The sequence below is a fragment of the Gobius niger genome, assembly GCF_951799975.1.
Source record: "Gobius niger genome assembly, chromosome: 11".
In the NCBI taxonomy this organism is placed as follows: domain Eukaryota; kingdom Metazoa; phylum Chordata; class Actinopteri; order Gobiiformes; family Gobiidae; genus Gobius; species Gobius niger.
Window position 1 is genome coordinate 30,709,614 of NC_136862.1, and position 26,122 is coordinate 30,735,735.

Below are 26,122 nucleotides of genomic sequence, written 5' to 3' on the forward strand. Positions count from 1 at the left end.
GGGTGTTCACTCTAAAACTGAAATACTTTGAGTTCAATAATGAACCACCTCCGTTAGCTCGGGTTGAGAAATGGCCATTCTTCCCCTATTGTCCGTGCCCTGCTTTAATACTATCAGCAAGTCTGCGCAACTCGAACCGCAGCCTAAAGTAAACTCTGCGTTCAGAAAAGGGCTTGTGAAATGCCCAACACTGGTTACAAAGTGCTGCCGGTTTGACAAACTGTACGAGATTACAAAATATATAGCCCATGATCCTTTAGAGTACGTTGCAGTCCTTTATATTTTGTCCTTAACCTTGATGTTTGCGTTGCAGAAATGGCTGTACCTCCCACCTACGTCGACCTGGGAAAGTCCGCCAGGGATGTGTTCACCAAGGGCTACGGTGAGAAAATGCAGTACTTGAAGTAGTTGTCGTGGTAATATGGCGAGTACACAGGTTGTACTTGACTGTGAGATATGATTTATCGCCTTCATGAACTTAATCGTTCTACACCTCGCAGTCCAATAAAAACAGAACAAACCAGACAAACCAGAATCCACTGGCTTCTAATTAAGTGCGTCTAAATTACTTTCACCTCTTGTATTTGTCTGTAAATTAGTTTAGTAAATAATTGTCAAAGTGCATATGACAGGTTAAGTTAAGTAATTATGACTTTGTTTGATGAATTTTGTCTGTGGTAAGAAGAATCACACTTAAAGAAGATTTAGAAGTAGAACAAAATGGTGTTTAGTGGCCATTCGATGTGTTTCCAACGCCACTAAAAGCTGAAATTTAACTGAATGTGATTTAGCATGTAGCTCAGAGGACACTTTCACACGCTGATCTTATTTAAAGTAAAATCTCAAAGGTCTGTTCATTCATGAATGGTTTCTAACGAGGCTTTGACATGATCTTTCATAACTGAGGACGTTTGATGGCTAATGCTAACAGCTATAGGTAAAAGGAAGGCTAATGGACGCAGAATGGTTTCCCTATTTATTTCTATGCCTCTACGTATGTCATTTCCTGTGCCCATGTCCATTAAGGCAGTGGTCCCCAACCAGGGGGAATCCAGGACAAAGTGAAACAGAACATTATTTTGAAAGGAAAAACTATATTGTAACAGTAAAATGTATAGTTTTGGGAGTATTTTAGGTTTATTAGCTCACATATAGTCCTTTTAAGTGACTGCTTTCTGTATAAATTGCACCAGCTCTAGAGGGAGTGCCATGGGAGAGGTCACTCAGAGTAACACTAAAGGGTTCAAGGAGTTTGCAAGACAAAAGGCTGGGAACCACTGCAATAAGGAAGTGAAATGATGAAAAGCAGAGAAAACTTTGAACAAATGTAGCTGTTTTTGTGAACATTTTGGCTAATATGTGTCATGCAGTTGAACTGTAAGTCGTGTGGCTCAGTGGGTAGAGCTGTTATGCACACAGTATATTGTACAGCACTTTGGGCAGATGTAGCTGATGTTAAATGTGCTTTATAAATAAAGTTGGCATTAACATATGCTCCGTGCTTCTTGCCCGCCTTGATGAAGAAATGCTCCGGCTCTGTGGAGGCGCTTAATGTTTTGTCTGTACGACGAGGCTATGGCCACATAGGGTGCATACAGGACATTCTGTAGCTTTGTATAATCAATGAATGAACTGGAAGTGTCTCTCTATGAGTTATGAACACGACCTAGTTATTATTCAGATGACGGCTCCATAAAAAATCGATCCATGTGGTAGAACAGCTGGATGTGACTGTGCTCTGAGCTCAGTCTGAACCAAAATACTCTAGAATCAATGCTCTTCAATTATGAATGATGAATGAAAGTCTTTCATATCTAAAACTAGCTTCAATAAAGAGATGTGTAATGTTAAGTCCAAGGAAGAATCTTTTCTGCTGTTACCAGTCCAGCTTTGGACATTTTAGTTCCAAGAATGCTCTTTTCTGGTCTAAAAAACGTCTAAACTCTGTTACTTAATGTCAATCCAGTTTCAGCGCTTAAAGCCGGGTGAACACTGCACGATTTTGGCCGTCTGCGACAAACGATCACCTGCCATGGGGAAAATCTTAGGTCGTGCAGTGAGACGGCTCTGACTCCACATTTTACAGGACTTTCCCGGCACTTTTTCACAGAAATAAAAACCACTAGTATGAGGCACTTGCCTCAACTAAACACACGCCGTCCCACGTCCTGCAATGTGACATCTGAATATCTTCTAAGACACAGTGTACACCAGCCATTATGTAATCTAAACGCGCCATGCTGACCAGCCATAGGGTCACAGAAAGGTCAAATACGCACAAATCAACTATTTTCCCCACATTAAAAGTTGTATAATGTGCCTTTTAAGGTCGATTATAGAATGACAGCTCAAATGTTGGGAGTTCGGGCCAATACGTTTGAAATCCTTAAAACAATACAATTTAAAAAGAAAGAAAAAATCTGAAATGTATTTAAAGTATAAAAATGAAAATCTTGGGATCTAAAAGATTTCTTTTATTTTTATACTTTGCTTTGCTCGTGATCACGTGAGCCTGATGAATCCTGGCATCATCATCTTAGAATCTATATATATTCAAGCCTTTCACTCTAATGTTCTATAACCTCACACATCACTGGACTCCTCATGTTCTCTCAAAGTAAACTTAAACCGCTGTGTTTGTTTGTTCTCTCCAGGCTTCGGGCTCATTAAGCTGGACTTGAAAACAAAGTCAGAGAACGGCCTGGTAAGTCTGACCCTAAATCAGATTAAGGCCCTGCTCCGCGTTTGCCCCAGACACCGGGCGCAGATTAGCTGCACTTGACTCTCCCGTCACCTGACCCGGCGGCGTCGACAGGCGGCCTGCACTTAAGTCAGCCACGTTATCATCAACTCAGTCACACGGAGAATTTAGACAGAGATATTGGTGTTTCAGGTGATCCCTCTCCCGGACTGACCCAACAGTCTTTGAAACTATATATTTACATCTGGAGTACATTTGAAACCGCCCGACTGGTTAATTTGGTTCACGTTGTTCACGTTGTTCTGTTCCCACAGGAGTTCACGAGCACGGGGTCGGCCAACACCGAGACCAGCAAAGTCAACGGCTCTCTGGAGACCAAGTACAAATGGGCCGAGCACGGTCTGACCTTCACCGAGAAGTGGAACACGGACAACACTCTAGGCACCGAGATCACCGTCGAAGACCAGGTGGAGACCCGACACGCTAAACCTTTTCACCCTCGCATCTGTACTACGAGTTCTCCGCTTAAACGAGGCTCCTTTGTATATAGGCCAGACACTAGATTTCTCCCTTAACATTTTGGTTTTAGTGTCGGCGTCGTACGGCCTTTTTTTAAGGCTGATTCATTCACAAATATTGACAGGTTTGGTGTTCACGTGTACTACAAAAGTCGACCGAGATGACGCTGTAATCCAAATATGGTCATTTTCTTTCTGGGAGAAATATACAGGTGACAGATGACAGAAAACTAGCAATACATCTTTTTTTCTAATATTTATGTCAGTAATCTATATCAAACATTTCAAATTCATTTATCTACATTTAATTTTCCCCTTCTTCAACTGCAGTGTCTTTTCTTCATGAGTTTCTCTTAAATCATGTCATGTCATGTTTCAATAGTTCATCCAGTGTTTTCTTCTGCGCAGCTGCTCAAAGGCCTGAAGCTGACGTTCGACTCGTCTTTCTCACCAAACACTGGGTAAGGACTTCTGATTCTTTCCCAAATAATAAAAAAAACATTGCATCTTCAACTGTGCACCACCAGAGGTCACCAAAACCACCGTAAAGACTGGGCTTGCGCTCAGAAGATGAGCTGAGACTGAGCACAAGCCAGGTCGAGCCTAATCTTTCATAAAAGCTTTACCTTTTTAAAATCAATTGGATCACAAGCTGCTAAAGGCTGTTTTTTGATCCACTTAAAAAGTTTAAAAGTAAAGGCAAGCTAAGACGTAAAACACATAGCCCTAAAGGTAATCGGCACGCATAACAAAAGGATTGTTGTCGTCTTTCCGTGTATTTATCTAAACGTTTCTCAAAATGAGTGAATTACTGACATTCCTCATCGCCTGAAAATGCCCGTTTACCCCGTGGGAATAAGGCTCAGCATTTCAGTTTTGAGGCTCAAACTGTTTTAGAGGATGTCTTCTAGAGAAGTCATACCCTTTCTCCATTGGGTTTGATATGGCTGCATTATTAACCTCTTAACCCCCACCTGAACCAAGCACTTTTTCTCCAGTTTGGCATTACCCAAATCTAAAAGCTTCTTAAAAAACGGCAAAAATTTGAATTTTTACCGTTTGTCCAGATCAGGGGTGTCCGTGAGATGCTTTAATCCAGCCCCTGCCCTGTAGAGCATAAATTCCAGAGTATGTAAGAAAAAAAAAAAAAATAACCAGAATGCTCATTCTAGCCACTAGGGGGCATTAAATAAAAAAAAAGTTCCACACGTGTCCAGCAGAGGGCACTGACATAAGAGCTCAGGATATGAACAACACATTATATAGGCACGGTAAATGGACAGTCTGCCCCAGGGCTGCTGTGGCTTCAATAACAGCTTACCACCACCGAGTGTGGAGTGAATGAATAATGACTATGTAGCACTTTGAGGAACTTGTGACACAGGCTTGTAAAGTGCAATACAAGTGTAAACCGTTGTTATTGATGAAGCTACAGATAAGTTGGGGCTTTGACCAAATCACAGCTCATTATTATTAATTTATTGGAAAAATGTTCTGTATTATATGCGGCCCACGACCCGACGTGGGAGCTGAGTTTTGGCCTGCGACCCAAAATGGGTTTGACACTCCTGGTCCAGATAAATCACATTATTTCCCCCCAAACCACAGTGTTTGTGTCTCTAAACGCGATACAAACTCCAAGGAATAAAAATAACAAACTAATGGCGGTCCCCGTCTCCTCGGTAACAGGAAGAAGGGCGGCAAGGTGAAGACGGCGTACAAGTGCGACCACGTCAACGTGGGCTGTGACGTCAACTACGACATCAACGGCACCGCGGTCCACGGCGTGGCAGTGGTGGGGTACGAGGGCTGGCTCGCCGGGTACCAGATGACCTTCGAGGCGGGCAGGAACCGCGTCACTCAGAGCAACTTCGCCGTGGGATACAAGACGGACGAGTTCCAGCTCCACACCAACGTGTAAGAACCAACAAGTCTAGTGCGAGAGGCGGGTTGTTTCTGTTTTACGGTCAGGCCGGTCTTTCCAAATCTACAAACTGTTACTGTGCTGGACAGTTCCTCCAGGATTTCACAGGAAATTCTTGTAATTGTTGCTTTAATGCCTGATTTCCCGGAGCATTTTTTCACAGAACAGTATGAAAAGATGCCCACTTGAAGGCCAAAAAAGAATGTCCGTTAGTCTATTGATTTTGACCTCCTGCCTGGAGATTATGAATTGTGTACTATTGGCTTACAAAGTATCCAGCAGTAAAAGCCAAGCTCTCTCCTCACTGTTGGCCTGATGCCTCCCCGGCCCAGTGAAAATCCTTCACCTCAGAGTATAAATAACCTGCACCGCACAGACCGCACAGACCGGAGAGGCGTCACGGGGTCAGTCTTATTTCAGGCTTTGACCGTCTCGTGCTACAGATCCACAGGCGTCTTTGAATTGATTTGTTGTTTTGACACGAACACGTCTAATGCTGGCTGTGTGTGCGTGTGTTTGTGGAACAGAAACGATGGCACAGAGTTCGGCGGCTCCATCTATCAGAAGGTGAACGACCAGCTGGAGACGGCGGTGAACCTGGCGTGGACCGCGGGCAACAGCAACACGCGCTTCGGCATCGCGGCCAAGTACCAGATCGACCAGGACGCCGCCTTCTCTGTGAGTCCCAGCGCCGGGGCGGGGTTAATGCTCTGAGGGCGGAAGACGGGTTTAGTGGGTTTACGTTTAAATCAGAGTAAAAAATGACAACATTATTAATAGTGATGCACCGATCCAGATTTCTTGCTTCCGATACCGATACTGGGGTTTGAGTATCTGACGATATCTGATATTAACCAATACCAAGAGACTTCTTAAAGTCTGAACTGAGTGGAAAAGGTCCTCTTTACTTCATTTTAAGATCAATAAGATGTGGCATCTCAAGGAGTTTTCCAATAATACATTGAAATGGAATTTTGTCATGATTTTACAGATCAATTAGGTCAATTATGAAACTAATAGAAAACATTTATCACTGGATCACTGGACTCTCTTATGGTTTGGGTGCATGACAGGCCTTTTATGTTGCATTAATATAAACGGCTCACATAAAATCATCTAATAGTTACAACATGTGCATTTATCTGTAGCTTTCAAAATTTAGCTCCACAGACTCGGAACTTTCCAGTCTTGGACTTAACAATATTTTAATTTTATTTCTTTAAATGTTTATATCCAATTCCTGCCTGATTGATTGAGCTTTGAACACAAAAAACAAGGCAAAATTTCCATTTTTATCCCCTTCAAAATACCCTCTGATAATTTGGCTGTTTTTACGCATTAAGAGCCGTATCGTTATATGAAAATATAAACTGACAAAGCAGTTTTTTTTCTCATACAGTATTTATATCGGTCATCTGGGCAGAAGTTTCGAATGATTTCTTTAAGTAAAATTTTTTCCCTATTCACCTGCAGCGTCTCATTTACGCTCTATGTTGGATAGGCCTGGGCCTTTCTGTCCATCTCCTCGAATCGGTCTTTCTGAATCTGCTCAGGCAGTTGCTCCGTTTTCGGGTTTATGATTTTTTTTTTCTGAGGTTTGAATCTGCTAATCCCAGTGCATCAGAGCAATCTTCATTCATAATAAACTTGTTCTTTTGTTTTGTTTCCAGGCAAAAGTGAACAACTCCAGCCTCGTGGGCCTGGGCTACACTCAGACCCTGAAACCTGGTGAGTGTGATGTAAATGACCATCAGAGTGTGAATAATGTTCAACCTCTTAACCCGCGCCTTAACCTGTTTTTTGACCTTTTGTAGGGACTATACAGAGTTTGAAAATGTTAGAATTAAGTATTTTCCTCCCCCTACATGTTCCAGCCATGTCCTAATGTGTAGAATGAGCCCCGACCTGTTAACTGCCTCTAAAATCCTACACTGTCACTCAAAAAGGTGTTAATTCATGCATGAGCTTTATATAGAAGGTGCAGTTACACGTATGACCTGAGGTGGCAGTAGTGAGTATAAAAATGGCCAACTTGCATCTAGCCCCTTTTTAAAAGACATTTCTTGATCGTTTCACCTCAAATAAATGTTATGGTTCTATATGACAAATAAATTCTCTCAATTTTTTCCCTTCAGGCATTAAGATGACCCTCTCCGCTCTCTTGGATGGAAAGAACATCAACGCCGGAGGCCACAAGCTGGGCCTGGGGCTCGAGTTCCAGGCGTAGAACCTCACCGGGACCACACCACATTCACTCATTCCCGTATTTAAAACGAAAAACACCTCCAAAACCTTTGAATTGATTAGCTCTAAACCTCACAAGCCTCTCCCCAATGTCCCCCCCCCAAGACGTACTACAGCGATTGGCATATTTCGTTTAAGAGCGCCACTTAAAGGGAGTCAAATTTCTTGCCCATTTCAGAACAAAGCGTAAGGGGTTTTGGAATGTGTGACTTGTAAGGGAACAGCAGCATTGAGCCACTTTGAATAATGTCACTACATTTGTACACTATGCTTTAAATCATTGTGCTTTCTCATGCAATCGATACGACGAATTGCAGGTATGTGTTTTGACCTCTAGAGGGCACCGTTTGCGGGGCGCTTTTCACACCCTCCCGGCTCAAAGAAAAGGCGCAGGGTTTGTAGCTTTTTGGTAGACGCCACGGCCTAAAACGTCCCCCGTCTCACCCTGTCCTCCGTGTGCTTTTGGTGAATGTTTTGTTACATAGAGTCAGATGAACATATTTTACTGAGTAGTTTGTTTCACATGTCGAACGTCTTACAGCGTGTCATTCACAAAGATGAGCTGTCCTATACTGTTGGAGTGGAGTTTAAAGCGAAACGGCGATGAATGAACGGACCAGGAATGGCAGTCTTCCACTGGTGGTCAATGGCATAATGAGAAGATACTGGACAGTGTTGTCATTCCCTGAAATAAAGTCTTGAACCAGGATCAGTGCTTGTTCCTCATTATTATTATTTTTTTTATCATTATTTTTCTACTTGAGCAGAACTAGATTGATCAGATACAAATCTTGCAAGTGGCTGTTACTCTGCTGCACCAACTCTAATTTCAAAGGCCCTGTACCTGATTTTTATATTTACCAACGATTAAAGGAGGAGCCAATAAATTGGATTGTTCCAAACTTTCGTAACACATTTCTAACTTCCAATTTCTTAAAAAAAATATTATTACATTTTTATTTAACACATTTAAAAGGATGACAGAAAGGGGAAGCGGGCATGTCTCCACACTGATTGTTCAGGCATTTGAGAGTCAGTAGTTGGTTTGCATATTCAAAGTTCTTTCTCTTCACAATTTTGTCCATTTCTACACACAACCTAAATGCCTAATTAGGATGTGAAAACATTAAATAAAATAATACATAAAAAGCCTATTCCTTAAGGCGATTTTTTTCTTTTTCTCTCAATCATTAACCCGGTGCTTTAAAACCCAACAGCTCAAATAAACAAAATACAGACTTACCAGTGCTGGAAATAAAGGCAGGCTATATTAGTCTATTTCATGAATTACTTTTGGAAAACATTTACATGTCATTTTTTCCTATTGCAATTCATGAATGTTAAAGGCACGATATATAGACTAGTCTTCTTTTGTAGACGAGTGCTCTGCCCATGGCTCTGCCCCCCCTAATGGCCACATTCTGTATATACAAAGGTGTTTGGATACAGAGCCATAGCATAAGAGAACAGGCTGTGGTTGTTACACATGCACAATGTCCACGACCACTCCCATAACAGAGCGCTTTACCCTAAATGATCTTGACATCGGTCTCAAGTGAACTGAACTGATCCGAAAGGGGGCGATGGGCAGTGTTGGGGAGTAACTAAACACAAGTATTTAGAATACTCATTTTGAGTATCTGTATTCCGGTAAAGTTATGCTTTAATTTGAGAGTATTTAGAATACAGATACTTTACAAATATCAAGGAAATATATCCCAGTACTCAATCATTCAATTTTAGCTCCATATTGCACAAATTTATTTAAGAACTTTTAATGTTGACCTGTTTTTTTAATGATTTAAAATGACAACACGTGTCATGATGCAGCATCTGTGGCAATTCGGATGTGCAGGAGGGATTGTGAGAGCGAGAAACGAGAAACCAAAAGTAAACATTTCACAGTTTCAACAGGAAAAATCAGGTACCCCAGTTTTAAGGCAAGTAGTCAGTATTCAGTAACTAAATACAATTTCAAGGTATTCTTCCCAACACTGACCACAGAGATCCGCCATGTTTGTGGGTACGAGCAAACATTTTCCATAGACTGTCACAGTCACTGCTAATAAATTAATGTATCTCACTGTAGTGTCTAAATGTTTTGACAATGTATCTTAATAAAAAAAGGCAATACAAATGACTGCTGTGCATGAAAAGCTAAGCAGCATCAAAAAATAAACCAAAAAATAAATAAATAAACATTTGTGACTAAAACATCAGGGCGTTAGCTCATATATACAGATCATTTCCCACATAGTTTTAAGGCACTTTTGCACTCTAGAATTTGAAGAGACTTATACAAGGACGTCAGTGAATTAACCAGTAAGTTTTTATGACACAACTTTCCTCCGTGCGTCCAAGCCACGCCCCCGTCTCGCGCTCACTCACGCATCCAACATGGCGACGTGTGGCAGGACCAGGCAAATCAGGAGCAATACTTTCACCTTTTTCCTCATCTTCCTCGTCCGGTTATTCGCGCAGTCATGTCACGCGGCTCCGGTCGGTAACGTCACGGCACTACCAGGTCTGTATCTTCAAATATTTGCGTGACGTCCCCTTGATTCCCAGGATTTACCCTACTTTACCTAGCGTTTCTGGTTGTTAGCATCGCGGTGCTAACCTGGCTAGCTGAGACTTCAGAATCAGGTGGGAGACGCAGGGATGACAGAAAAACATCCAAACAAAACTTTCTGCGTTTTCTTGTATTACTACGGCACACGCACACATACCCACAGCGAAAATCCCTTTAAATGTAAGTCATGACAAAAAAAATACGTAGTTTTTTTTAGTTAGATCACTATAGGAAATGACAATCTCTGCTCTGTCTTGGTGTAATGTGTCACTTCTGTCTTTCAAGTTACAAATGGGGACGTAAAGTTTAGATTATCATCTCACTGTTTATCTTTTACTCTGGGCAGGTCGTATATTGAGGAACATTTTTTACTCCGAGCTTTGATATTTGGCTAACTTCCTCGTCACGTGTGATTGTTGTTTTTCTTAGACGTAAAGCAAATGTCGTAATGTAGTTAGTGCTAAATAAACAGGTTACGTGACAAGTGTGACCAAGATAAAATAGCTTTGGCCGCTAGCGTGGTTTTAGTGTGTGTCATCAAATTTTAGTTGCACGATTATTTTTTGCTCGTGTTAAAAGAAAATGCTTCCCAAATCCACAGTTCAAGTTTGTAATCCTCGCTCTACACAGGTCGTCAGGATTATATTCATGACATTTACAATCCTGTCATCTCCATTTGCAAACAAAGAGCGTGTGTTTTGGTTTCCACAAAGATCATTGAGCCATGTAAGATACAGGCTGTAAAACTGGTTGTAATCTGGATCATGAGATGTACCGGGGTGTAACTGTTCAGCTATTTCACGATTCGGTAAATGCATCCTGTGGCAGTATTTATGGTCTCAGAATAAAATAGGCAATAATTTCTTATTTTCAATTTTTTCAAAGCTGCTTTAAAAAAAACGGACAAAACAAAACAAAAGAACAAAAAGAAGATCTAAAATAAAATAGCAGCGGTGCAGGTTAAGTGGTAAGTTTCAGTTTCGCTTTCCATACACGGCAGCTCAAACACACAGCTGTGCATTTGATGTGAGGCTCGTTTGGGCTGTTCATGGACAACATTAGAAGAAGAAGATCTTTATTTATATAGCGCCTTTCACAGACATGTTCACAAAGCGCTTTACATGAGACAATTGTACATTCACTCCATACTCGGTGGTGGTGAACAACGTTTGTAGCTTCAGTTTCCCCTGGGGGAGACTGTCAGAGGCGCTTTCGCGACTGCACACGTCTGCGCCAACGGTCCCTCTGACCACCACCATACATTCCCTCACACACATCATTCATCCTGGCCTATTGTGCATGTTTTTAGTGGTAGGGGAAACCAGAGTACCCTGAGGAAACCTGCGCAGACACGGGGAGAACATGCAAACTCCACACAGAAAGGCCCGTCCAGGTGGGAATCGAACCCGGACCTTCTAGCTGTGAAGCTAGAGCGCTAACCGCTGCGCTAACCGCTGCGCTACCGTGCGCTCGGACTTTATTGGAAACAAAGCTTTTGAGGTGAATTATGACCGAGATTGGATCTTACGCGTTTGTGTGGCGCACTGGATCTTCACTCTTGCAGCTTGGTCGTCTGCCGGACTCAGAGAAACCTTTACAAAGCCACGCCGATTTTATGTGTTTTTGGAGGCGTTAAGTGATGATGACACACATGCGCTCTGTGTTTAGGTGCGCGCATACGCACATGACTGGCACCACCTAGCTTAAATATTAACTCATTGACTGCCAATGACGTCTATCGACGTCAATTAGGTTTTACAATGGGGACAGCATCAGCAAAGTCTTGAGCATGTCTGGTGTTAAAATCTTAGTTGTGCTGCCTAATGCTGCCACCTAGTGACTCAAAAGAACTACAAGTTATTTTATTGAGTCACTAGGTGGCAGCATTGCTCTTTCGTTTTCAGCATTTTGGGTGATTTTACCTATTTTCTACGGACGATTACTAAAGAATGGAGAGAAATACAAACAAACTTTTTTTTAGATGAAAGAAGAGAGTCTAATCTATCTTTTGGTGGGTTTCGTGTTGACATAGACCTACACCTACATTTTCTGTGGGTCTTGAAAAAACAGTCAAAATCCTGAAAAGTGAGGAGCTCTCTGATTTTAAAATTGCTGGCAGTCAATGAGTTAAGAAATATAGACTCAAACCTGCACCATCGCTTTTGTACGGTTCATATCGTCAGATTTTTGCACCCCGGCACGGTGCATTGTTACACCCCTAGTATTTATGTAGTTTAAAGGAACAGGCCAACATTTTCACCAACTGAGATATTGTCTTGCCTGAGCTTAGACGAGTTAATACGTACCTGTCTGGTCTTTGTGCGTGCCCTCAGTCACGCAAAACGGCCAAAGATTATGTTAGCATTTGGCCTCTCCCAGTATATTCCTATAGCTCCAAACGGGGTGAAGTTAGAAGCGACCGAGCTCTTCCACAGGCACAAAGACCAGACAGGTACGCATCAACTCGTCTAAGCTCAGGTAAGAACATATCTCAGTATGGAAAAGTGGTGGCCTGTTCCTTTGAGTGAAAATGTAGGTTTTTTTGTATTGTTTATTTACCTCCTCCTTGGCAAGGTTGATGCATTTTGCACAGATGACTTCTCATGTTTCATTATGAAGAACTCTATTTCGATAATATGATCTTCACATGCTTTAAAATAGAGGTGGTGGGTGGCTGAAAATTCAATGGAGGCAATTATGGCAACTGTCAAAATGCAGAATTGCTTTGGGTATTTGTTTATGGCTATTTTTTCAATTATTACTTGGGAAATTCATGTGAAAAAAAAAACTGTCAATACAAACTAAGGCTGGGATCTCCAACCAGTAGCTCTCCAGACCTTTTTTGATAGCTCGTCAAAGGCTTTCTACATTACTACATGTGCTAGACTTTACATTTTGATATATTTTCTTTTTGGTCTGAACATTTTAAACAGAATCTGCACCTATTAGGCAAATTAAGCAAGGGAAAGGGCATAATTAAAGCCATTTTGTTGCAATATCTTGGCTACAATCTCACCAGGTTGAACCCCTCCTCCATCGTCACATAGTCACACTAGTGTCTACGAAGAAGAAGTAGCTCTCTGATGGTTTTTACCTGCCCCCTTCCTGTGTAACTAAAGTAGGCCTCTAGAACTCTGTCACCTGAAACCCACTACTTAGTTTAGGTTGAGTTCTAGAATGGATGATGTCATAATCTGAGACGGCGGGGCCAACGTTTTATTTTTCTGAGAGACAAGACATTGTTTCTTGCAAGCAGTCCCATGAATTACAGAGACATAAGCCATAAACCAAGGCAAAACATCTGCATTGTATCGGTTTCCACACACATCAAAGAATTCTCCACTATCCCAATTTTGAATTAGTCCCTTCAGAATATCATGTGAACTGTAACCTATTCCCTGAATCCGTCCAACCATGCTGTGTACTTTAAAATGTCACTAATCACAACTCTCTAGCTCTTTACGCTTGTCCTCTGTGGTCATGTCTTGTTCCAGGTGCCTCTGTCGTATATATATACACTGGTAATGAACCCCCTGTCAATGCAATAAATGGCTTTTGTTTGAAGTTCCGCTCCGGTAGACAGTGATAAACGGTATATTGGCCCCGGCTCCTTGTTTTAACAGGTCTGTTCTTGTTTTGGTGGACTTTGACCAACTCTTCTTGATTCTTTGGGAACATAGCATCAATAACATTGGCGACCTGGCCCATTTCTCCATCGCTGTTGAGATTGTGTGATAGAATTGTTTGTTTCGCGACCCGAGATAGAGTTTCAGAGGTGGGTGTGCTGGGAAACACCATCTCCTTCCTGTTTCTGTCCACTTAATATTGCAGTTTTGTGTCTGGTTTAGTCATGGTTTAGACCTACTGCTTAGTCCTCTTGTAAAAGCCCTGCTAATGGATCAAAATGTATTGAATAGTTTAGTAAAATATCGCAATAATACTGTTACTTTTACTATCTAGTGAATATTTTATTCACTAGGTTTACATTTTGACAGCCACCTTTGGGTTAATAACCTGTTGTTGATAATCTCTGGGCACTCAGCTGACACAGACGTGCTGCTGTTGACGGGATATTTCCCTTGGCCCGGTCCCACGTCTATGAATAGGCCCTTTTTTTACTCATGGGAACTTGTTCCTGCTCTCTGCACAAAACTCAGTCTCACCGGAGAAAGTCACAGTCACGCCTCAATTTAAATACATCCATTCATTCGGCGTAAAACCACGCACAGCTTTTATAAGAGAGTTAGAAATGTGGAGTTGTGTGTGGCGTTGATGCCCTGTTTTGAAACAGTGCAGTCGTTTCTGTCCCGAGGTCATTGCAGACGGTAATCTCAGAGGACTTTGTTGTTTGTCGCACTCTCACTCGGGTTGTGGAAATTTCCTAAACTCCCCCTGGACAAGTTGGTTAAATGTAAAAACACTTGAGGTGCGTTGAGTGATATTTGTGCGTAAATGACCTTTATGTGACCCAGCATTCCACCTTTATTGTACTTTTGATCATGGCTCTACAACGCTCCAGGATCGATTGTTTTGTAGGTTTTCTGGTGAGATGCTCCGTCAGCGATGAAAACCTTCCAAACAATTGATCCTTGAGCGTCCCAGAGACCACTGTGATGAAAAGTAAAGACGCCATGCTGACCACCGATACAGCCTCTGGGTCACAGAAAGGTCAAATACGTAAGGGATAATCCACGATGAGGTGTCCATTGTCAGAAATAATGGTGGTCCCGCCAACTGAAACTGTTCATTGGGGCCTGTTTGCTTCTTTTTTTAAGTCCCGGGCAGGAGTTATTTCACTTTTTAATCAGTTTTACCTGAAAGTAGTTCCAGCTCAGTTGTTAATCGTTACTATGGAAACAGCTGCAAGTGGAGTGATATAGATACAGACGGCATCTCGTCATAAAAGGGGGCGTGGTTTCACCGAGGGGGAAAATAGAGAAACACAATTTTCCACTCTTTTGAGCCATTTTCTGGTGGAATATGAACTTATTTATGACACATAAGTAAAGTCAAGTGTAAATCAGGTCCATATGGATATTTTCTCACTGCCGATTGTTCAGTAGAAGTGAAAACACGGCAGTTGTAGCTAGCCCTAGCTAACAGTTAGCATTAGCCCGATGCTAACATGAAGCATCAGGTTAGCATTCTCGGTTATTTATGTATTTATGGGCTGTTGAACCACTTTGCTCCTCTCCATGTCTTTGTATCTTTATTTAGTAGAAACTATATTCACAATTCAGCGTTTGTTAAAGTAGTTTTTGAATAATTAGAGAAAGTTTCGATTTTTTTCTAAATTGTTTTCCCCCTTAATTGTTTTCAAACATGACCATATATGGGCGATTCCAGAGATGCCGTCTGTATCTATAGAACGTGATTTAACTGTTTTTAAACTGGTGCACATTATCACTTTTTAATGGAAACCTTCCAGAATCGAGTATTCACCCAGACCATGACCAGACCATGGTATAAACACTAATATTAATTGCCTCAACTTATAGCGCTATTCCACTTTCCCACATTAGCACTGAAAGCGCTTTACAGTAAGGAGCCAGTCACCCATTCACACGCTCATACATACACCAGTGTACGCAGACACTGGAGGCATGGAGGGTGAAGTGTCTTGTAAGTAGGTCCTGTTTAACGATATCCAGCCCTAGTAAAGAGGGACTTAACACAACTGAAGGTTGCTTGAACTTGAACTGAAGAATAAACATTTAAGTTGATAGTTATACTCTGAGAATTTTCTTCTCTGCTGTGAGAGATATTTCAAAGAAATCATCTTCGCCGTGTCTGAGCACCAGGGTTTAACCCCTTAACTCCCACCTGAACCGAGCACATTTTCTCTAGTTTGGCTTTAACCCAGTCCAAAAGCTTCTGGAAAAAAAGCTGTGAAAATAGCGACAGAACTGAGACAAAACCAATGATGGAAATGTGACAAACAAGGGAGAAAACATTGATAAAAAGTGGCAAAAATGTCACAAGAAATTGACAAAAAAATGACAAAAATGTGACAAAATGTGACAAAAAATGTGACAAAAAATTACAAAAAATGTGACAGAAAAATGATAAAAATTTGATTTTAAAAAATGACGAAAAAATGACAAAAATATGACAAAAAATGACAAAAAAAATGACAAAAATGTGACAAAAAATGACAAAAATGTGATACAAATTTGACAAGAAAATGACAAAAAAATTGACAACAAATGACAAAAAAATGACAAAAATGTGACACAAATGTGATAAAAAATGGATGGAAAAATGACAAAATGTGACAAAAAATGACAAAGTTACAAAAATGAGTTGAATACCCAACAAAAAAATGATGGGAAAAAAAATCTGATGACGTAGGGAAAAAAGATCCTCTTGGTTCAGGCGGGAGTTAAGAGGTTAAAATGTTGACCGATACAAAGAAGTGCTTTTGGAAATGGAATAGACTGGTTCCTTTTTTATATCCTTCTTGCATATATTCATCCAGTGTGTGCAGTATTACAATATTATGTTGTTTTAAAAGCCTGTAATTTAGACCTGTTCTGTTTAATTCAAGAAGTTAGGTTTAGGAAAGTTGTGTTATGCTTTGACATGACTCTACAGCCTCACAATGGGCAGCTAACAGTGCACCAATAGCTTATTCACAAAAGAAAAAAATGTAAATGCTTGAAAATTCGCCCAATTTCAGAGCTTAAGTTCCCATTGGAAGTTTCCATAAACGTATCTGAGATTTTCCACCCCTTGGCGCCCCTATTTGAGGTGCAGGTACTCTATGGTTGGATTGTTTGTCTCAGACTGGGGGAGCTCGTCCCTGTAGCGTCATGTGACAATTAACCCGTACCTGTCTCTCGAAAAGCATGAGTGACTAGTTCACAGGACACTGAGAAGGATGCTTGTCAAGAGTTTCATGAAATAAGAAAATATAGAAAACAATGTTGATATCAATTTATGTCATGTGGCCAAATATACACAATGCTTCATTTGTGAATTGGTAGTTTCAGGAACACTTTTGGATTGATGTGATGGATTTGGGGAGAGGTTTTCTCATAAACGCCATTCTAACATCTCAGATCTTTGCCGGGTCCTCAAAAATAGTTGCTCTAGATCCTCAGAAAACTGAAAGAATGAGTATCCCCAAACCAGGGATAAAAATGAAGTATTGCATTTAACCTTACAGACATATGCTCTGTTCCAGACAACTAATAACTGCTATTTTTCCCACTTGACAGTTACGATTTACGCCCTCAGAGCGTCCAGCTGAATAAACTCGTATGTAAACAAAACGGCTAATGCTACAGTTAGCTAGTAAGATGCTAACGTTATATGAACTTTTCCTCACACCAGATATGATACAAAACGTGCTTCATTACGTTACATTGTAGGCTTTGTCCAAAAGTAACGTTCACTTCACTGACGCAGTTGTTTTGTTTTAGTTTTATCATTACACTTCTCCACTAGGGGCGCCATTGCTGTCTCCATCTTGCATCTGAACTCGGAGTTCTCTCTGATCCTCTCTGAATTTACATTAGGGCTGCAACTAACGATTATTTTGGTAATCGATTAATCGACCGATTATTTTTACGATTAATCGATTAATCGCTTGGCTGTGAACGGTGCATGGAAATTGTATTTTTTTCAATTTTTTTTATCACATAGAGCTAAAGTGGCGCCGCTTGAGGACACGTGGCTGGAGTAAACTTAAAGTAAACGTTTGTCGGAGGCTCTTTGTGCTAATTCTGCTTTGATTGGACGAGACAAAGACAGATATTTATGAAATTTACGATGTACAAAACACGGCAGACCCTAACTTTAAAAAACAAAGTAGATTTTCATCCAAAATACCTAATTGTCATGTCTTTTTTGCTCAATTTTAGTCGATTAATCGATTTCTGGAATAGTTGACAACTATTTTAGTAATCGATTAGTTGTCGATTAATCGATTAGTTGTTTCAGCCCTAATTTACATGTTGTATTAACCAGTTTCGGCGTTCCAAGACATTTTGTCAAATTTACCAGTTGCCTGCTGCAACTAACGATTATATTGGTAATCGATTAATCGACCGATTATTTTCACGATTAATCGATTCATCGCTTGGCTGTGAAAGGTGCATGGAAATTGTATTTTTTTCAGTTTTTTGACCACATAAAGCTAAAGTGGCGCCGCTTGAGGACACGTGGATGGAGTAAACTTAAAGTAAACGTTTGTAGGAGGCTCTTTGTGCTAATTCTGCTTTGATTGGACGAGACAAAGACAGATATTTATGAAATTTACGATGTACAAAACACTGCAGACCCTCACTTTGAAAAACAAAGTAGGTTTTCATCCAAAATACATAACTGTCATGTCTTTTTTGCTCTATTTTAGTCTGTGTTCACTAGAAAACGATTAATCGATTACTGGAATAGTTGACAACTATTTTAGTAATCGATTAGTTGTCGATTAATCGATTAGTTGTTTCAGCCCTAGACACTGCTTTAGCTTCCTGCCTCTGGCTAAGCTCCGCCCATCACCTCCTAACTTACAACAATGAATAGGCCGATAGATTGGAGTCTTAATTTTATAGATTTAACATTACCATAGATACTCTGCCATGTTTGGGGGCACTGGGGTCACTCCAGGTACGTATTAATACACAACACAAAAGCTTTTATGTGAGTAATAAATTATTGTACATTTCATTACAAAGCCTTCATGAGATTTTTAGGGAATGTGCCAGGAATCTCAGGAATCAGCAACACGACCCCAATCTCATGCGATTCTACTGATTCAAGTGACTACAGATTTGTGAGCTAAGTCTTGTTTATCTTGTCTTTACAGTTGTCTCAAATGAACATGCAGTTCCACCCGTTTCCATCGAGAACGTGGCGAGTGTCGCAGTGCTTTCAACGACTGAGCCAAAGATCATCCTCACCACAACTACAGTCTCCCAAAATCCTGAGCCGGTCTCGAATGACGAAGAAAACTCAACCGCTCCACAAAACGCAAACCCAAATGCATCAGCAAGTTCGCAAAGTCCTGCTCCAGAGCCCCAGAATCCGGCTAAAAAGGATCCTGAAAACCCTGTCGCCGCAAATGAGTCCAAAGACGCGTCGGTTTCCAGAACTACGTTGGCGTCCGAAACAACCGATAAGGGAACGACAAATTCTGGAAAGACCTCCCCGGATTCTCACATTCCAGAGCTGGCCGTCCCACAGCCTGAATTGAACGCTAGTAATGCTATTGCTAAAGACACACAAGCAGCTGCAGATGGGACAGATCCAGACGACTTGAATGTGACAGTAGTTGTAGCGGCACCAAGTCAAGCTGACGATCCTCTGGACACACAAGCTGCAACTGACGCCAAGGCTCCCGACACGCCGCCTCAAAACAACGCGACGTCCAAAGCGTCTGAAGAGGATCTTTTGGATAAAACGCGAGTAACTGTGATTGACACTTCGGATGGTGAGGATGGAGAGGAATTGGAAATAGAAGAAGACAATGATGAAGAAGTCAAGGCCAGGCCTACAGAGCCCACAGAGCTTACAGATGCTACAGAGTTTGACATGCCCGCTCAGCCAGAGACGAACACTCTCTTGCCGGGGATCTCCAACAAACAGGTGAGGGATGGAATAATGTCCAGTGTAGGGCTGTTTTAATATTCCGCCAGATTATCTCCAATGCAATATTAGGTGTTGCAATATTCATCGCAAGAAGACACAATATATTTCATGAGAGTTACAGATTTTATGCCAACACAGTTTACAAAAACCCATGGTAGCTCAAAAATATGATTTTCCCTAATTTAGTTTGGGGTTGTTTGGAGTGGAAGCACCCCATATGTCCTACTAATGAGGTGACTGGTGGTTCCAGGTGTCCGAATGGGATTCAAAAGTTATTTTATTTGTGCAGCATTTTTGCTGAGTCCTCACCCCCTCAGGGTGAAAACAAAAGGAGAATTAGTACGACAGCAGATAGGAAATATCAGGCCATTTCTCGTTTTGGGGATTAAATATTCCAAGCCAGTGTTAGAACCACAGGAAAACGGCCAGTCTCGCTTAGGAACAGTTCAGTCAGAAGATGATCAGGAGTGTTAATTTCGTCGACTAAAATATTTAGTCTTAATTTTAGTCAAAGTGTTATTTTTGACGACTAAAATTGGACTAAAACTAAATTAAACGTTTTTCACGAGACTAAAACTATGACTAAAATGTACAGAAATTTTAGTCGACTAAAATAAGACTAAATAAAAATGAAAAGGAGAGACTAAAATCATCCAAACGTCTATTGTCCGTCTGAAAGAGCCTCAGATCATGTAAATTCTCTGCCAAAGGATCAGCTCTGAGCTTTGTTCATGTGGAGCAGCTCCATGAAGCAGAGGAACAACATTGAATATGATTATAATGAATATTATCAATGCAAAGTCGACTAAATTCGTCTTAAATTTAGTCGACTAAATTTACTTGCAATTTTAGTCGACTAAAACTAGACTAAAATTGAAGATATTTTTTTGACTAAAACTAGACTAAAATCGAATTACATTTTCGTCAAAAGACTAAGACTAAAACTAAATTAAAATATGTTGTCAAAATTAATGATGATCAGGAGCTATTTCATTTTGATTGAAAAAGATATATATAAAAGACCTAGTTTATCAATTGCTACTTTCTGTCAATGGTCATTATTGGGAAAAGAGCTCTACGTGGTGGCCGTGTGTCCGTGCCCTTTGCAACGTAATTCTAAGGGCTGGGATGATCCACTTTTGTCACAAGTATCAATATCCGGGGCTGATCCGATACACATTGTGATACACTAAGTAATTATGAAGTATTATGTTAACCTTGCAATGTGTAAAAAGAAAAAGTCCACATTTATAAACCAAATGCCATTTGACATTTATTGAAATGTTAAGATTATAAACTGCATTGACACAAAATGTAACCAGCTGCTGTGTAACAGCTACTGGAAAGCAAAGGAGTGTATAATAAAAATGCCTCCAAGCACAAGTATTGAAAGTATTGCTATACTTGATAAAGTATTGATGCTTGGTATTGCAGCAGAAAGTATTGTGATCCAAATCTGATCCGATGTTTTGTCCCGGCCCTAGTAAATATTCAGACTTATTAAACCTGCTCAGCATTAGTCCTACTTAATGACTCTCTGGGTCTTCAAACATTAACGTTGGCAACAGCAGCTTGTAGATTAGCTGCTGAATGAACCTTGTGTTTTTTTTTATCATATTCACATCAGTAATCTACAGTAAAAGTTTCAACTTGATATCACTAAATAACAAAAGTCCACCTGCTGCACTACAAAAAGTGAATATCAAGCATTGGCTTAAATGACTTGAATTGCGGAAATGTATCTTGTTTTGAGTGATTTTCACTCATTTAGACACTTTTCCTGATCAGACCAAGTTTGCTTTGCTTGTTTGAGGACATTTCAGACCAGTTCTAGGGTAAATCTCGCTTGAAATAAGAAAGTCAAATTGCCAATGAGATAAGATCCAATTTTCTTACCCCATTGGCAAAGAAAATGACCTGAAATAAGGACGAAATGTATCGAAACGAGTCAGAAACATCTCAGAACAAGTGAAATAATCTAGGACAAATGCCCAAGAACTTCTTAACTAGTCAAAACAAGTAAAATTTGGATTATTGTGCTCAAATTGAGATGTTTATACTGATCTAGTTAAATACTTTATGCAGTGTGTGCCTTAACCTGCTCAGGCTCCGTAAGGAAAAGCATGAAAACGGTCAGATGGAAGACATCAGTGACATAGCGTCTCCTTAAATGCGATAGTTTGCAAATCTGGTTCCATGATCTTTTTGTTACTGAAGCCTCACACTGTTCCCAACAGGAGCCAGGTGCAAACCCATACACTGAAGACGAGGAAGAGGAGGACGACGAGGAAAGCTACAATGAGTACGATGGCATACTGACGGAAAATTTTGCCAAGGGAGGGAAGGACGCTGGCTCCGCTCCCGGATCAAAGCTGTTGCCGAATGTTCCTGTGAGGCGGCTGGAGCCCCTGGACGCAGAGGAGGAGAACTCTCACTTCTTCTTCCACCTGGTCATCCTGGCCTTTCTGGTGGCCATCGTTTACATCACCTACCACAACAAGAGGAAGGTGAGGCAGAGGTTTTTTTTTTGTATCGTGTTAAAAACTTCTCTTTTCTTCCAATCTGTACCAAATCTGGTGTTGACAATACAAACGTTTGTAATAATATGTCTAGAGGTTTGACACCACATGCGTGAAAGGGCATAGTCTTTCTTATGTTATAGTTTGGCCTTAGGTGTCTACATTTTCTGCTCTCTCCTGTCCTTGGAGAATGTAAGTCCACCATTGACCAGTGTCAGCTAGTGGTCTTTCATACAGGAGAAGCAGCCTTTTGTGCACGCAGGATTTATTGACTATGACTTTTGATTCATAGTTACAAGTCAATCGATTCAGGCCTCATATTTTGGGAAAATATAGTATTCCAACATCAGCAACTAAACCAAATCCAAACAGTAGGTACAATGCTAATAGGGTTCAAACTGGAATAATATACAGTATAACTAGGACTAAACAAAGAAAACCTGGAACTAAACCAAGTCCAAACTAGGACTAATCAAAGTCCACATTTAGGCTAACTCTGAGCTGTCACGCCTGTGTCATGATGTAGCTGTATGTGGCTAATAGCAGCTAAAGCAGGAGGAGCTAACGCCAGAAAACATGTTTCACCCTCTACAAAAGTACATTCTTTTGAAAGCTTCTATAAAACATGTTGTCCATTTACTGAAATAAAGTGCATGTTTGGTCTCAACAGCTTCAGTTTTCCTCTTGTAGCTTCACAGTGACAGCAGCTAATGCTAATGCTGCTCTCACAGACACAGATTAGGAGGAGCAGCTGTCAGTCAGACCTACATATGCAAGATAAAATACATTTTTACTCATTGACTGCCAGCCATTTTCAAATCGGAGAGCTCCCCACTGCCAGAGGTTTTTCAGGATGTTTACTGTTTTTTCAAGACCCACAGAAAATTTAGGTCTAGGTCTATGTCAACACGAAACCCACCAAAAGAAAGATTAGACTCTCTTCTTTCATCTAAAAAAGGTGTTTGTGTACAAGCTTTTTTTAATCAAGCTAAACAGTGACTGTGATCGCATCCAAAGAGCAATGCTGCCACCTAGTGACTCAATAAAAGAACTACAACTACGATTTTAACACCAGACATGCTCAAGGCTTTGCTGCAGCCGTTCCCAGTGAATAACCTAATTGACGTTTATAGACGTCATTGGCAGTCAGTGACTTAATTGGCAATTTTTGGGGGTGAGATTTGGGGCAAAGTTCAGCTTCCTTTGTAATCAATAAGGAGCTGCCATTGCTATGTCAATGTATTGTAATCCATTTTCTGATATGACAACAACAACAAAGACGTATTGTCCCACCCGTAGTAACCGTACTGTATTTGACTCTTCTTCTCCTCCCTGCCCCTGTCCCTCTCAGATCTTCTTGCTGGCCCAGAGCCGCCGTTGGAGGGACAGTCTCTGCTCCAGGAACACGGTGGAGTACCATCGCCTGGACACCAACGTCAACGAAGCCATGCCCTCGCTCAAAATCACCCGCGACTACATCTTTTAACGCCCTCCTCCCAGACTCTTACTGATCAGTCACTTTAAGATCAGTGGTTCTCAAACTCTTCCCCTCACCAATCATGTTTGTCTGTTTGAAGTACCTGCATTTTCTTTTTCTTTTTTCATCTTCCATTGAGTTGCGGTATCGAGAGTATGCACTTAGCATCATTTTCATTCTTAACAGAACCCTCAAATTTCATACCTCGACATCATTCTGTTGCTATACTGTGACATGATCTGCATACCTTGTATATTTTAGGCCTAAATAATGGAACTGCTACAGACACCACAGTTTGAGAACCACCGCTTTAGCCTTCAGCGACGCCCAGGCTTAAAATTTTCTTGTCTCTATATTTTTGCAAATTGCCTTTTCATTGTTTTTTATTAGTTTTTTTATGTAAATGTGTTATATTTCGCTTAAATTAATTCCTTCAAATGCAGTACTATTGTAGTTTATTTGGGGTGTTGTGTACAGTAATCGACGGGAGATTTCTGAGCCTTAAACATTTCTTCAGCCTGCTTTGTTAATAATAATAATTATCCATCTACACTGTAACTGTTTCTATCTCACGTAGCCCCCAAAAACATGTAATAATAAGGAGACAAGTCCAGATACCTGTATTTGACCAGTGGCTAATGTTTGAGACGGTACGATTGTTTACACGAATGTTCAACAGTTATGTTTTCTTCTTCTTTGGAGAGAATCTGGATTCGGATGCAGGCTGTCTGTGTTTTGTTAATCTTAATGCATTTGGGTAAAATTCCTCACTTCCCAAATACGTGCTTGGTCAATGTTGAGGCGCGAGTCACAAATGTGCAAACACAACAGAGAGAGACCAGGAGCTGCGACGTAAACATCAGTGTAAATGTGCCAGAACTGTAGAAACATTTGTTGGAATTTAAACTGAATTGAAAAACCTCGCTGAAGAAAACTGTTGAGCTGTAGCCCGAGGAGCGCTCGCACAAAGCTATTGAGGTACAGCTTAGCAGTTAGCTCGGTTAGCAGTTAGCTTACGTCCATGTGACTTTTGGTCGCCTGGTAACCTGTTTAAATCACTATTTGTCATATTGGGTCATGCTGTAAAAGGCTCCTTCATAATTCACAAGACATAATTCTTGCACCCTGAGCTGCAGAACAAAAAAAAATGAAAATGAAGTCACTTGTGAAATATGTCGTACAGTAATAAGCTTGGTTCTATAATGAAGTAAATAGGCTAGTGGTTCCCAAAGTGATGTCCGGGGCCTCACAGGCACTACAGGAGGGCCTTCAAAGCTTTTCTACTAAATAAACTTGAAAAAGGATTATTTTGGAAGGAAAAATATATTTATTTGCTAAAATGTACGACTAAAAACCTGTATTTAGCTTAAGGGTATTGCTAGATGTTGCTTGTTATGTAATTTTACGTAAAAAGGAACATCATTTACTTACATTTTGTAAAATAATAAATACTTTTGAATAGAATAAATTATTTTTGGGGGGGTCCGAAACATTGTTGGATGGACAAGGGTCCAGCGATGTCCCGGACTTGGGGAATGGCTGAAATTGGCTAATCGCAACACAGTCGCTAATGCTGACGCGGCTAGTGCTAACGTCCACAGCAGCTTCTACTCTCACTGAGGAGGCTCTGCGGCGCTAAAAACCTCATTATTACGGATAATTATCTTTGCAGTGCTTCCACGTCGCATTTTCAGGTAGAGTTTGAACTCTGAGCTAGAGTTGTTTCCAAGTGCAGCAATCGGAACTAAAGTACATCCTTTTGTTTGCACACATTCGGTAGCCATGTGCTCTGGGTGTGACTCAGTCCTTCAGAGTAATGCAATAGAAGAGCCTTTAGACCCAAATGTGGCACAAATATCATGTGTCTGTCACCGCTTAAAATGCTGGGAGATACTTTCCTCGACTCCACATTGATCAAGTACATATTTATGCTTCCCTTCCTTAAAATCCAAGTTTGAACAAATGAAGTTGTTCGGTAAGCCTTTTATTATTATTATTATTATTATTATTATTATTATTTTGCTAAATCCTGATATTGTAGCTGAGGCGCGCACCTGTTTTCCACACAACAGCAAAGTCCTTGATTGTCTGTGTTTGTTGATCGTGCCAAGAAACCCGGGGTTTGATCTGAACATGTAATCTGAAAGTGAACGCCATTGGAAGGATAAGCGGCGCCCGGCGTCGTTACCTCTGAATCACGGCCAGATCTTGCCTTGCAGAAACTCCGCGCGTCCGACCCCTGTTTGCTTTTACGGCTTCGGTGAAGTCTCGGTGACGTCTCAGTCCATGCCAGTAATTCATAACACACCCCCCCAATCAGAATGTGCACCTTTTTTTTTTATGCTGCGACTTCGGCAAATAAGCGCTTACGGGAGTTGATTTCCGCCAGCGAGCTTTCTGTGAACGCTGAACACACACAAATGAATCCGACATGTTGACTCGTTCTCGTCATTGGGTCTCGCTTACATGTATTTTCGTGGCGTTTCTGCTCGTCGATCCACGCAATGATCCTTACGTAGAGCGAGGGAAAGGAGAGAAACGTGGAGGGAAAAAGCCTGCTGTTCAAACACTGCTCT

The 26,122-nt window shown here is 40.9% G+C and overlaps 2 protein-coding genes across 2 annotated transcripts; both read left to right on the forward strand.

Annotated features, from left to right (window-relative positions):
* The first annotated feature begins 278 nt into the window (after positions 1-278).
* Positions 279-8,096, forward strand: vdac1 (voltage-dependent anion channel 1). Its single transcript, XM_079566371.1, has 8 exons — positions 279-382; positions 2,655-2,704; positions 3,016-3,168; positions 3,628-3,680; positions 4,909-5,136; positions 5,671-5,821; positions 6,814-6,871; positions 7,279-8,096. Exons 1-8 carry the CDS (start codon positions 316-318, stop codon positions 7,368-7,370), a joined length of 852 nt encoding a protein of 283 aa, XP_079422497.1. The 5' UTR covers positions 279-315; the 3' UTR covers positions 7,371-8,096.
* Positions 8,097-19,049: 10,953 nt separating this feature from the next.
* cUnh5orf15 (chromosome Un C5orf15 homolog) lies at positions 19,050-24,289 on the forward strand. Its single transcript, XM_079566393.1, has 3 exons — positions 19,050-19,547; positions 21,788-22,057; positions 23,421-24,289. The coding sequence occupies exons 1-3, from the start codon at positions 19,494-19,496 to the stop codon at positions 23,553-23,555; spliced, it is 459 nt and encodes a 152-aa protein (XP_079422519.1). The 5' UTR covers positions 19,050-19,493; the 3' UTR covers positions 23,556-24,289.
* The last annotated feature ends 1,833 nt before the right edge of the window (positions 24,290-26,122 follow it).

Excerpts from the sequence above, each read along its gene's own strand:
- cUnh5orf15 (XM_079566393.1), top strand. The coding sequence starts at position 19,494 with ATGCCCGCTCAGCCAGAGACGAACACTCTCTTGCCGGGGATCTCCAAC. Across the intron at positions 19,548-21,787 it reads CGGGGATCTCCAACAAACAG|GAGCCAGGTGCAAACCCATA; the intron begins GTGAGGGATGGA and ends TGTTCCCAACAG. Across the intron at positions 22,058-23,420 it reads CCTACCACAACAAGAGGAAG|ATCTTCTTGCTGGCCCAGAG; the intron begins GTGAGGCAGAGG and ends TGTCCCTCTCAG.
- vdac1 (XM_079566371.1), top strand. The coding sequence starts at position 316 with ATGGCTGTACCTCCCACCTACGTCGACCTGGGAAAGTCCGCCAGGGAT. Across the intron at positions 383-2,654 it reads TGTGTTCACCAAGGGCTACG|GCTTCGGGCTCATTAAGCTG; the intron begins GTGAGAAAATGC and ends TGTTCTCTCCAG. Across the intron at positions 6,872-7,278 it reads CACTCAGACCCTGAAACCTG|GCATTAAGATGACCCTCTCC; the intron begins GTGAGTGTGATG and ends TTTTCCCTTCAG.